The sequence below is a fragment of the Amblyomma americanum genome, chromosome 4 (genome assembly GCF_052857255.1).
Source record: "Amblyomma americanum isolate KBUSLIRL-KWMA chromosome 4, ASM5285725v1, whole genome shotgun sequence".
Lineage (NCBI taxonomy): Eukaryota > Metazoa > Arthropoda > Arachnida > Ixodida > Ixodidae > Amblyomma > Amblyomma americanum.
The window spans coordinates 181,512,182-181,525,165 of NC_135500.1; the positions used below are offsets into that span (position 1 = coordinate 181,512,182).

At 50.7% G+C, this 12,984-nt stretch overlaps 1 protein-coding gene across 2 annotated transcripts in view; it reads right to left on the minus strand.

The window, feature by feature from the left end:
• The window catches only part of LOC144128786 (P protein-like), a 261,677-nt gene that overhangs the window by 49,519 nt on the left and 199,174 nt on the right, over nucleotides 1–12,984 (minus strand). For both annotated transcript variants that reach the window (XM_077662488.1, XM_077662489.1), the window contains exon 9: nucleotides 1,123–1,591. In XM_077662488.1, coding sequence (XP_077518614.1) covers nucleotides 1,123–1,591 — 469 coding nt within the window. The remainder of the gene's footprint in view (nucleotides 1–1,122; nucleotides 1,592–12,984) is intronic.

Below are 12,984 nucleotides of genomic sequence, written 5' to 3' on the forward strand. Positions count from 1 at the left end.
TTACGGCGCGGTTCAGGTGTCCAACGATATACGAGACAGATACTGCGCCATTTCCTTTCCCCAAAAACCAATTATTAGCAGAGGGCGGCAAAAGGTTAGGTGGGCGGATGAGATTAAGAAGTTTGCAAGCATAGGGTGTGCGCAGCTGGCAAAGGACAGGGTTAATTGCAGACACATGGGAGAGGCCTTTGTCTTGCAGTGGGTGTAGTCAGGCTGATAATGATGATGGCGATTCGTCGTTGCCGAAATCTTGCTGCCCTTAGAATTGATGCGCTGGTGCCGCCGGCGTGACCACAGGATGCGAGAGAGAAACTTTATTTCGACACAGCATTAAGCGCAGATACTGAGCCGGATATTGATACTAGCCGGGTTCTAACCCGGCCGCGGCAGCCGCGTTTTTATGGAGGAAAAACGCTAAGGCGCCCGTGTGCTGTGCGATGTCAGCGCACGTTAAAGATCCCCAGGTGGTCGAAATTATTCCGGAGCCCTCCACTACGGCACCTCTCTCTTCCTTTCTTCTTTCACTCCCTCCTTTACCCTTCCTTTACGGCGCGGTTCAGGTGTCCAACGATATATGAGACAGATACTGCGCCATTTCCTTTCCCCCAAAAACCAATTATTATTATTATTATTACAGTTAAGGGCAGAGAATATCCTGCGCCAGAGTCATCAAAGCTACCAAAGCTGGCTGATCCGTCAGCTGGTTCGAGGGTAGCCAGGCCCGCCACGGTGAGGTCGAAGGGTATATATAGCTTATGGGCATTATGGGTAGATTGAATGGTGACGGGGCAGGAGAAAAAGGGATGTTCCAGATTAGAATAGGGTTCGGGGCAATTTGGGCACGAAGGCGAAGGACATTGAGGGCAGAGAAAAGAACATGAATGGGGTAGAAAGTGTATTGGTGTGAATGCGGCTAAGAACGCGCACCTAGGGTTGGTGAGATATTTATGGTTGTAGGAGATGTTAATGTTCGAGGTGGAAATGTGACCTCCTCCTCGTACTTCTCTTGGCTAGTGACGAGTGACCACGCCTGCATAGTGTGAACGCACCACGAAGCTTGAGCTGCTGTCGCGCTTCGTGGCGGCAGTGGCTCGCGCCGACGCCTGCCCCAGGGGCACCGACCTGAAGAAGTCGAAGAAGGTGAACCGGTGTCCGTGCTGCTCGGCCACTCCGGCGCAGACCACGTTGGCCGACGCGCCGATGAGCGTGCCGTTTCCGCCGAGGCAGGCGCCCCAGGCGAGAGCGTAGACGAGCGCGGGGCCCTCGGCCGAGGGTCCCAGCCCTGTGACCACCTTGACCATGGCCGTGGTGAAGGGGATGTTGTCCATCAGGCTGGAGGCGAGCGCCGACACCCACGTCACGATGAGGATGGCCACGGGCAGCTGAGACTGGGGCCGCAGCGCGCCGATCCACTCCTGCGTGCGCTGGCCGATGAAGTAGATGAGCTGCAGTTCGCCCAGCGCCTCCATCACCACGAACAGCGCGGCGAAGAACACCAGCGTGGTCCACTCGACGCGAGCCATCACCGACTCCAGGTCGTCCAGGTCGGCCAGCACCAGCAGCAGCAGCGCCCCCAGCACCGCGATCCAGCCTGCGAACCGAATTGGGAGCCTTCTTTATTGCCTCCCCCAAGTAATATAAGGCGCGCTTAACTGCATACAAGCCGACCCAGTCGATTCTTCCAGGTTAGCGGCGCAAAAAGAAACCAAAAGAAAGAGACGAAAACAACAAATTCTATTGCTAAGAGTAGAAGTCCCTCTGCCACTCATGTGCGATTGCAGAAATTTTGGATTATGGCACAGCTACAGCACCGCTCTTTTTTGTGTTATTAATGCGTCGGCATTAAAAGGGTTTGTGGAAGCATAAATGGCGAACGCCGTCTGCTAGTAGCCAGTGGCAGGTGGCCCACCTGCCACGGTGGACAGTTGCAACCTGCCCACCGGACTACGAGCTTAGTATCCTAAGCGAACTTAGTACGCTATCTCGCATATAACAAACCTTAGTATGCCACCTCGGATATAACAAACCTTTTTATGCCACCTCGAATATAATGGCCTTTCATGTGTTAACCTCGGATATAACAAACCTTACCCGCCGCGGTGGCTCAGTGGTTAGGGCGCTCGACTACTGATCCGGAGTTCCCGGGTTCGAACCCGAACGCGGTGGCTGCGTTTTTATGGAGGAAAAACGCTAAGGCGCCCGTGTGCTGTGCGATGTCAGTGCCCGTTAAAGATCCCCAGGTGGTCGAAATTATACCGGAGACCTCCACTACGGCACCTCTTCTTCCTTTCTTCTTTCACTCCCGCCTTTATCCCTTCCCTTACGGCGCGGTTCAGGTGTCCAACGATATATTTGACAGATACTGCGCCATTTCCTCCCCCCCCCAAAAAAAAAACCAATTAGTATGCCACCTCGGATATAATGACCTTTCATGTGTTAACCTCGGATATAAAAAAACCTTAGTATGCCACCTCGTATATTATGGCTTTTCATGTGTTAACCTCGGATATAACAAACCTTAGTATGCCACCTCGGATAAAATGGCCTTTCATGTGTTAACCTCGGATATAACAAACCTTAGTATGCCACATCGGATAAAATGGCCTTTCATGTGTGAACCTCGGATATAACAAACCTTAGTATGCCACCTGTGATATAATGGCCTTTCATGTGTTAACCTCGGATATAACAAACCTTAGTATGCCACCTCGGATATAACAAACCTTACAGTGTTAACATCTAATATGCCCAACATAAGCGCGCAACCTCGGATATAATAAACTTTCGTGAGTTAGCCGCGGATATAACAAACTTTCGTGAGTTAACCTCGGATGTACCTCGGATGTAACGAACTTAGTGCGTTTACCTCGGATATAACACACATTCGGGGACCTGTGCCTACAGACCCGTCCTCCACCTGCGACGTAGGTGTCAGCGTCGGCGTAATCAGAGCTTGGAAGAATTTACCGCTCCACGTCACGAGAGTTGCAGTGTAAATGTTCAGTCACCGAAACAAAGTTTTTTGGAGGCTTCATGCACAGATGAAACGGCCAATTCTGCCTAAGCCGGCTTGAATCGACGTCTGACTCACACCGAATTTATGTACACGCACGTCAAAGACGACTGCACAGACAGTAGCGGAGATTACAGTACTTTACAGTTGTCGTCATAGGTCGACATTCACAAGTAGACTGAAGCGCCACTTGGTCAGTCTTTTTAATCCGCAAGGGCCACTACATGTTCGATTCTCTCACAACCCTCGAATCTCACACCTCTTAGCTTCAATTTCGCGGTGTGCAAAACCACCATAAATCATGAATCGCGCTTCCACTGCTATCGCTCCGTTTATTTATTTATTTTTTGCTGCCGGCCCTGTTCCTTTTTCGGCATCCGTTGGCCCCGTTTTCACACGGCACTGCTCACGTATGTGCAAATTCTACTTAATTCATTAACACTGCAACATACAACATCCTTCTGGCACTCAGCCGTGGTGCCTGAGTTCAGGTTATGTTTGATGATATCTTTCCCAACGATGCTAAACCTTTATCGTCCTGCACTCTGAACGTCTTTCGCGCAGGATAATTTAGGGAGCTTTCCGACTGACATTATAATTGCAATCGGCGCCTCGCAACGCACCGAAAAGGCCCAGGTGTGGGAACATTCTTTCCGTCACTTGATTGGCTTTTAGTGCACTAGCACTTGGTGTGGCCATTCCCCTCGTTTAGCCGTTGTCTGTTTATAATTGGTTTTGGGGGGAAAGGAGATGGCGCAGTATCTGTCTCATATATCGTTGGACACCTGAACCGCGCCGTAAGGGAAGGGATAAAGGAGGGAGTGAAAGAAGAAAGGAAGAAAGATATGCTGTAGTGGAGGGCTCCGGAATAATTTCGACCACCTGGGGATCTTTAACGTGCACTGACATCGCACAGTACACGGGCGCCGTAGCGTTTCGCCTCCATAAAAACGCAGCCGCAGAGGTCGGATTCGAACCCGGGTACTCCGGATCAGTAGCCGAGCGCCCTAACCACTGAGCCAGCGCGGCGGGTCCAGAGAGCAGTACGAATCCGAATTAGGGAATTGGTTGGACGTACATTTAGTAGATCATTAGACGCGCATCTCACCTACCCCTGACCAGACAACCGCAAAACCTGGGCGATATGCCAAAGGCAGGAACCCCGTGCACCGCGCCATTGACATAGTGTGTACAAGGAGTTAGTTCTTCTGTGGTGAATAACGCCCAGATAGTTTAGGAATTGAACTCAACGAATCTGCTCAAGATGTTAAGCAAGAGAGGCGGATATAGGATCCTGTTCCGGGAAAACAAGGATAGCACACATGTTTACGTTGAACGTGTGTAGCCATTGTTCGAAGGCACTCAAACAGGATTGAAAGCGAACATAAAGTGAATGGATGACAGTCGCAGCTGCAAAAACCACAATGTCGTCCGCGCGTAGACGTAAGCGCGAACTTCGCATTAAATGGGAACGGAGCTGAAGAGAATGTTAAACAATACAGGGTAGAGAACAGCCCTTGTGGTACACCTCTCGTTTGCTATAGGTCCCCGAAAGTGTACCACATGATGAACACACACACACACACACACACACACACACACACACACACACACACACACACACACACACACACACACACACACACACACACACACACACACACACACACACACACACACACACACACACACACACACACACACACACACACACACACACACACACACACACACACACACACACACACACACACACACACACACACACACACACACACACACACACACACAGAGAAACTCTCTATTTTGCAGGAATATACAGATTTTCGCTGCAAAATAGCTTGAAAAATTTAGGAACTGCTACCGTCACAAGAGGATCGGTGTTCCACGCTGTCCTAAGCTTTTAGTATGTCCAGCGCAACCAAAGTAGTGAACATTACACGATGGCGAGCAAGTACAATTGACTCTCTCTATAGATATTGCACGGGCATTCCATATCGAGCATCCTGGCCGACACAACCCACCCGCCCGCCCGCACACATGCACGCCCGCCCGCTCGCCCGCCCGTGCGCACGCACGCACGCGCGCACGCACGCACGCAGATTATAGCCTGACAGGGCAGCAACCACCTCATATGAGAAAGGCGCTGTGTTCGAGCCTCACTAACACAAGGCGACCTCATTATGACAGGATAATTTGCACCTTTCGAAATGACACCACATTTGGCAGGCCTCCGCACACAAGAGGACAGGAGGCGACGTTCAAGAATGCTCCTCGAAGGGGGTGAATAAGATGAAGCCCACTAATGCATTCTTGGCCGATGACTGGCCCTGCTCAACACGGACTGCTACTCCAGGGTACAGCAGGTTAACAAGAGGAGGTAGAAAGCTTCAGAGATAGAGCCTTGGACAAAGCGTGTTTCAAGTCTTTTAAAAGGGGTGGGACTACCAAGTTTCCAGGTTCCCCTTTTCGCTCATACGGTGCGTAAGGCCGTAGGCACGACAGAGAGGGAGAAAATGTGCCTACATGGGCTCGAAATCACAACACTATTTTTCGCCCAGAGTTGCGATTTAAGTCGGGTTTCTAAAGACCCAGTGCAAAGAGACGCCACAAGTCACGTCCGTCGGCTGCAGACAGCGGGCGTGGCTTGCGGCGGTTCTGCGATTTGCAGCCGCAGCAGACGAAGGAACGGCGAAACCGCCACTGTTTTGTGAACGGGCGTGATTCGCGAACCCGCCTCGATGGCTCAGTGGTTAGGCCCTCGGCTACTGATCCGGAGTTCCCGGGTTCGAACCCGACCGCGGCGGCTGCGTTTTTATGGAGGCAAAACGCTAAGCCGCCCGTGTGCTGTGCGATGTCAGTGCACGTTAAAGATCCCCAGGTGGTCGAAATTATTCCGGAACTCTCCACGGTGGCACCTCTTTATTCTTTTCTTCTTTCACTCCCTCCTTTATCTCTTCTCTCACGGCGCGGTTGAGGTGTCCGCCGATATGTGAGACAGATACTGTGCCATTTCCTTTCCCCAAAAAAACAATTTTCCAATTAGCGAAATTACCCACCGCGGTGGCTCAGTGGTTGGCTCAGTGGTTAGGCGCTCGGCTACTGATCCGGAGTTCCCGGGCTCGAACCCGAACGCGGCTGCTGCATTTTTATGGAGGCAAAACGCTAAGGCACCCGTGTGCTGTGGGATGTCAGTGCACGTTAAATATCCCCAGGTAGTGGAAATTATTCCGCAGCCCTCCACTACCCGCCGCGGTGGCTCAGTGGTTAGGGCGCTCGACTACTGATCCGGAGTTCACGGGTTCGAACCCGACCGCGGCGGCTGCGTTTTCATGGAGGAAAAACGCTAAGGCGCCCGTGTGCTGTGCGATGTCAGTGCACGCTAAAGATCCCCAGGTGGTCGAAATTATTCCGGAGCCCTCCACTACGGCACCTCTTCTTCCTTTCTTCTTTCACTCCCTCCTTTATCCCTTCCCTTACGGCGCGGTTCACGTGTCCCCCGATATATGAGACAGATACTGCGCCATTTCCTTTCCCCAAAAAACCAATTATTATTATTCGCGAACTGTCCCTTGATGTCACAGAGAGTGGAAACCAAAACCGAAACTCCGCTCGAGAAACAGTGCTGAAGCGGAATATTTAAAGCATTCTGCGGAATATCACCTCTAGTTCTGTCGTTCCTAAAGGCTCGCGCACCGTTGCCATAAAAAAAAAGAAAAAAGGTTAACCTGGAAATTTGGTGTTCAACGACGGGTTCGGACCGGCTGTGCAGGGAACTGTGCGTACGTGCGTCATCGCACGCTTTCAAAGCCTCGTTTCATCTTCGCTTGCCTAGCAGTGAAGCAGAACAGCCGAGCACTGCACGGCCCAACTTACCGTGCCGCTGCCGCGGCTCAACTCAAACACCAGCCGCACGTAGTTACTCTCTTTCCACACGCTCCCCGCCGCAAGCAAAAAAAGACGACTTCCTTTTCCTGCTTTCTTTTTCTTTTCTGGCGTTCCGCAATATTTTCCAGCCAGTGTTTAGCAACAGGACCCGAATCCCTTATGGAAACAAGGCACTGGTGTCTGTCACTCTCGTTCTGCTGCAGACAAAACGTGCTTTTTTCCTTTTTCTTTTTAACCAGCTCCTGTAAGACATGGTCCCCAACGTATGCCACTTTTTTGGCTTTATGTACTCTCCTTCAGTCTCCTCTCCTTAAAAAAGATAAGACTAGCGAATCGAAGATATTGCTAGATGAAAAAAATAAAAAGAAAACGTGTGTGCCACTAACGGTACACTTAGGGGTTGTTCGTTGGGATGCGCACCGTGGAAGACGCCTGGAGTCCGGAGTAAGCAAGCAAACGCCCCGTGGAGAGCTCGGAAGCAGGCGTCGCCATCTGCCCGCGTTGTGTTTTGTTCGCGCTGCGTGTTAACAACCGCTGCGCAGCCTGGCGCGCACTCGAGCGCATGCTTTCTCTCGGCGCCCTCCCCGCGCCTGCCCTCCGCAGACATGCCGCGCATGCCGGGACGCATTCCTCCCGCCTTTGAGGCGCCTGCGTCAGAGTACGAAAGAGCGGGGAACGCGGTGGGATGTTCTAGGCGGCGTGTAAGCTTTTAAAGGGACGCTTAGGACAAATTGACAAATTATCCTGCACCTACCTTCGCCGAAAACGGAGCTCTTATAAGCTACAAGAGGTCAAGAAACGAAATACAGGTGTTACCAAAAAGACCGCCCATTTTCGTCAGCTAACCGGATCCTGCACGTCAAGGCATTTCTTTTAGTGCTCTAGCACTCACAGTGGCCATTCCCCGCATTTGGGCGTTGTCTGTTTGTCTGAAGCCGGTTATGTGACAGGCTGCTCGGGAAGAGAAATCTGCGTCGCAAAGCGACCCAAGTACTACCGATGGCAACGCCTGCCATAGCACCTGCCTTGTGCCACTGCTCACCTGCCCACCGGGTGGCTTACTTACCAAGGTGTAGCCGGTGGTAACCAGGGGAGAACCTGGGGCGCTAATTAGGCGGCACTGTCCCTAAGCGCATCAAGCTAAGCGGAGCGAGCAGCAGCGGTTAGGAGGAAGACGTGATTCGAACGATGCTTGCACAATAGTTAAACAGAAAAAAAATGTTGGGGTCGCCCACCTAGTAGGTCGTAGCTCCAACCGACAATTTACGTCATGCTAGCGCGCATATCCGCATTCGGCCTAATTACCTAAATCTAGTGACATTTTTGTGTATTTTCCGGATCCCTGAGGATAGGTTAGACCGCCAGACACTTGCAAACGGGGATCACGGAGTCGTTCTTAGGTACTGACGTCACGAGCTTGAATCGAGTGGCCGGGAAAAAGTGTTCAATCTTTAAATGCATCTTTCGCTGCCGGACAAACATCAACTTGCCCAGAAATAGCCCCAAAATTGATTTTTTTTTACCGAAGACGAAAATTGGGTGGAGTATTCTATGCCCTTTTACAGAGTCGTCAGTGTGAAGTCGCATCGCCCAGACACCTTTAGACGCCTTTTTGGTTTCGCTCCCACTTGTTAGGTTATATGGCTCCGGCATATCTTTGTGCGCATGGTTGATCCCGGGTGCATGCATGGTTTTGAATAAAAAACAAAAAAATGTTACACTTAGACTGCGCGCTTGCAGCAGAAAGTTTGATATACGTAAGGCTGCTTGCGTGTTGTTACCTAAATTTGCAATGCCTGAATGATTAAAGATAGCTGGTAGCCGGCGCTCTGTCATGATGTACGTGTTTCTAGTCCTTGTTTATTTTGGACCACACAGTCCAGGTAATGAAAGTTCAGTGCCGGAGCAAATAGGTCCTCTCAAGGAAGTCACCGCTGCTTTATGTTTCTAGAAGATTACTTTTACGGAAACGTGGCTACATTCGAAAAGAATACGAATAGAATAAAACCAAGAGGTACGGCCTCTATAGGCTTGAGCCGGACATACTATGGTACGGAATGCAATTTGTATATGGCCTTGAATGTAGGCGAGTAAAGATCTAAAAAAAATTGCCCACATCCCCTTTCATGACCCGTTGAACTGGAGTGACCAACAAAATCTATATCTGCAGGTTGGGCGTACGGAACGCAGACATGCCGCTGTTACCAATCTAGAGCATTTGCTGTCTCGTTACGATTTGTTCGTAAAGTAAACGTCAAGCACTGCTGTCGACGTCCGGCGAATCTTCTTGCAGTAGGGCTAGCGCGAGTTTTCTTTCAACGCGAGAGCGTTAAAGGCCCAGCTGTCCACAAAATCCTGTGTGGTGCTGTCGGCGTCGGTGCTGTGAGCGAAAAATCACGAGCATGACTCTGGCAGGCGGTGCCCAGAGAGCAACCTATGAGGCAGGTGGGCCGCCTAGGTCACGTGATCATGCGGCGTCATCACAAACTGCCCACCGTGGCAGGTGGCTGTTAAATTGATCATTGGTCGTTCGGGAAGAGCAATCTGGGCCTCGCAAGGCCCACCACTGTGGGGAGAGTACCTGTCATCGCAGGGCAGTGGCGCATCGCTTAACCGCTGCACCACTTCGCCAGGAGGGTTAGGATGACTCCCAGGGATCTATGAATGTAAAGCAAAGAATAGCCTCCTGCATATACGAGAATTCATTCATTAGCCTATCGCGTCATACCCTTAAGGCGGATCTTAAGTGTCCCCTTGTAATTTTTTTTTCATGAGGTTTCGCCAGGAGCACTGCAGCAAACTGTCTGGAGAAAAAGCGCTGGTCGACAAAGAGGGAGCAAAAAGAGTTTATTCAGACGTCCGACCTGATCGAGGGCTTAATTGTTCCCAAGCGCATGCAGAGCATCCGCCGTGCGCACACACAATTCGCCATATGGCTGCCATACCGGACGCGCCTGCAGGCTAATTTTGACGTCATCAAGCTACTATGAACTGACAATGCACCTAATCGCACAGCATGCAGCTACGAGCTGACGTCTCTCGTAGCGCGCCGCGCACAAATGACGGAGCACGCGGAATACCTGAACAATAGCATGTTTTTCAACAGCGGTCGACATTTTTTTCTTTGTTTTTCGAAATACAGCACAGCATATGTAAGAGGCTGAAAAATATTGGGTCATGTCCATACCAATAACGAACGTGAGGAAACGTGTGAAAGCCATCGCTAGCGAACTGAATAATATACGCCATGGTTCTAACTGCTCTTCTCTCTTTTTCAGACTAGCGGCTGGAAAACGAGTTCTAAGAACTTTCAAAAGCGTTTCGTGGTATGCCTGTGCGTGAGTATCACGATGGTTAACTTAGGATTACGGAAGCGAGCGAGCCGCCGAGGTGGCTCATTGGTTATGGCGCTCGGCTGCTGACCGAAAGCGGCACGGCGGCCGCATTTCTATGGAGGCAAAATGCTAGAGACCTGTGTACTTGTGCGATGTCAGCGCAGGTTAAAGAAGCCCAGATGGTCGAAATTATCCGGAGCGCTCCACTACGGCGTCCCTCATAGCCTGAGTCGCTTCGGGACTTTAAAGGAGCGCTGAGGAGAAATTGAAGCGGCCTTGCATCGACCGAATACCAGCTCGTAACCACGAAAAGAACACGCTTACTTTTTTGAAAACAAAGCTCTTGTAAGGTAAAAATGAACGATAACTAAAATAGAGGTATCGACTCCACAGGCCAATCTCACAAGAACAAGCACGATGACGGAATACCCGAAGTGGCCTTACGGATCTCTCAGACTGACAAACGTGCATGCAGGTTGCATGTTTGGATATTGAAGTAAGTTGAACGCCTTTATAACGAAGTTGAAGAAGCTCGACGATTACTTAGTTGACCGTGCTTTCAAGGGAAATCGTAGCTCTTTCGTTATATCCATCATTTCGCTATAAACCGTTTTGTTATAACGAGGTTCGACTGTATTTAAGTTTTGTTTAGAAACCGCTAGTGCATTTTAATTACATGAGGAAGAAGTAAAAAAAGATAACCTCAATGTTCGAAGCCTAGGAAAACATACATGGCGGCGCAACATGGCGGTCAGCTGAGTTTCAGGATGTTCTGGCGCTTCGCGACTATGCACTTTGCATGCCCGCGTGGTTTCGTTTTCGATGCGCCTAGATTTACGAATGCGGACCAGCAGACGACCTCCAATCGCCCCTCTAAGTGCTCCTCAGACGAAGTCCATGCCATGGGACCCACCTGCCACGAGGAACACACCTGTTTGGCTAGCTAATGTTGCACGAGCCTCCAAGTTAGCAAAGGCACCACTCGGCATGTTCGCTTCGTCAGCGAACCAGGTCGCTTAGCTGCATTATCAACCTTACGAGGACTATCATTACAGGATTTAAATACGCCCGTACGTACCGATCTCTACTCAACCGTCGTGACGGCGACTTGGCTGTAACAGCTGCCGCACCGGTAGCTTGGCTTGCTGCCTACGCTGCCGACTCCTCGGCGCTCGGACTGTCCTGCCATACCCGCCGCCTCAGCCCTCAGAAGCATCGCACGCTGAGTGGGGTTGAGGTTGCTGAAGTGCAGGCAGCAGTTCTTTGCAAGAACTTCGTTGTCGGGATCGGGAACGGTATTTATCGTAACGTTGGTGCAAGCGTAAACGAAGCGACGGTATAGCGAAAACTGATAGAGGCCTTCAAAGTCCAGCAGCCGACGGCAGTGTTAATTTCGGCTGCGCTAGGATGCACCGCTCTGCGCCAGCAATCACGGAGTCCAGGTTTACGTTAGAGTAAGTCACTTTTCGGGTATTTCGTCATCAGAGAGCCCCGCGTTTGAACCGGAGTGGAAGCAAAAAATGTTAAACTTTGAATCCAAATACCGTAGCAATATATGCATCTATCGCTGCCGGAAAAGCGACAACGAAGCCACGAAATGCCGAACTATTGGCTATTTCTAACAACAACAAAAACCAAACTCAACCAAACTCAACCGAAGCGAGGCAGTCAGTCCCATAGTGAAATGCGGAGCATGTGCTCCGCGTTTCACTATGACTATTTTACTATTACTATGTTTTCTCCACACGCCTACATTCTGGTAAGGCTGTAGATGCCTCGATTGCTATTGCGTTTCCTGCACGTGTTCGGAGGGCAAGCAATGGCAGTGAGGTAACTCGTTCTCTCTCACCCTGCCTCTCTCCTTATTGGTCAGCGCAACGCTACAAATGCTACCGCTGCGCAAGTGCTCTGTAGCGGCAACTGTTCTGGGCTGAAAGAAAGGCCTCTAACAATGGACACGCTACACTCAAGTGCATACGTCCGGCCGCGTTGTTTTCGCAGCTGTTTTCCTCACGAGACGTATAACACGCAACGTTTTGCGGGGTCCTCTTTGTTTCAAAGGCTGGCTGAGTGCCCACTCTGGTTTAGTGCCAAGGAAAGGGTCAAAAGCTGACCTCTTCTTTGTCCATTTCTAGTTAATTGGGTGCCACACTTGGGTTGTGAGAGAGTAAAACGCTTATTCAGAGGGCCCAAGTCCGAGGCTGTACACGAGGGATATATCACCGGCCCCAGTTCAGAAACAGGCCCCGGTTCAGAAACGAGACGCACCAGGGTGCGCATGGTGGTTGCGGAGGCCGACGAATCCGTCAGTTATTCCTCGAGAGAATGTAGACAAATGGAAATGAAGAGAAGACAGGAAAGAGTTGCGGACAGTTGAGAAATGCGCGGGCAGTGCCAAAGAATGCGAAGTGTGTGCCCGGGTAGCCGCCGTAATAAGCGCAGACCCGGCGGCCAGGCGTACGCTGAAAGCCTTGGGTCAGAAAAACACCGAGTGTTACGCAGGCAGTCATAGCATTCAGTGACGCAGAATAACGCTCTTTTCTTTCTCTGACTGCAACTTTTTAAACGTTTTGCTCTTTCTGGTTGCAACATTTTTGTCCGCATGTTCTACGTATTTTCCATGATGACCCCCCTCCGCTTATCCTTATGTTATTAAGAGTTCCATAAATGATGATGATGATGATGAGAATAGTGTTCAGGAGTTGACTTCACGCTCCATGAGCCAGGCGTCACTGAACGTCGTCTCTC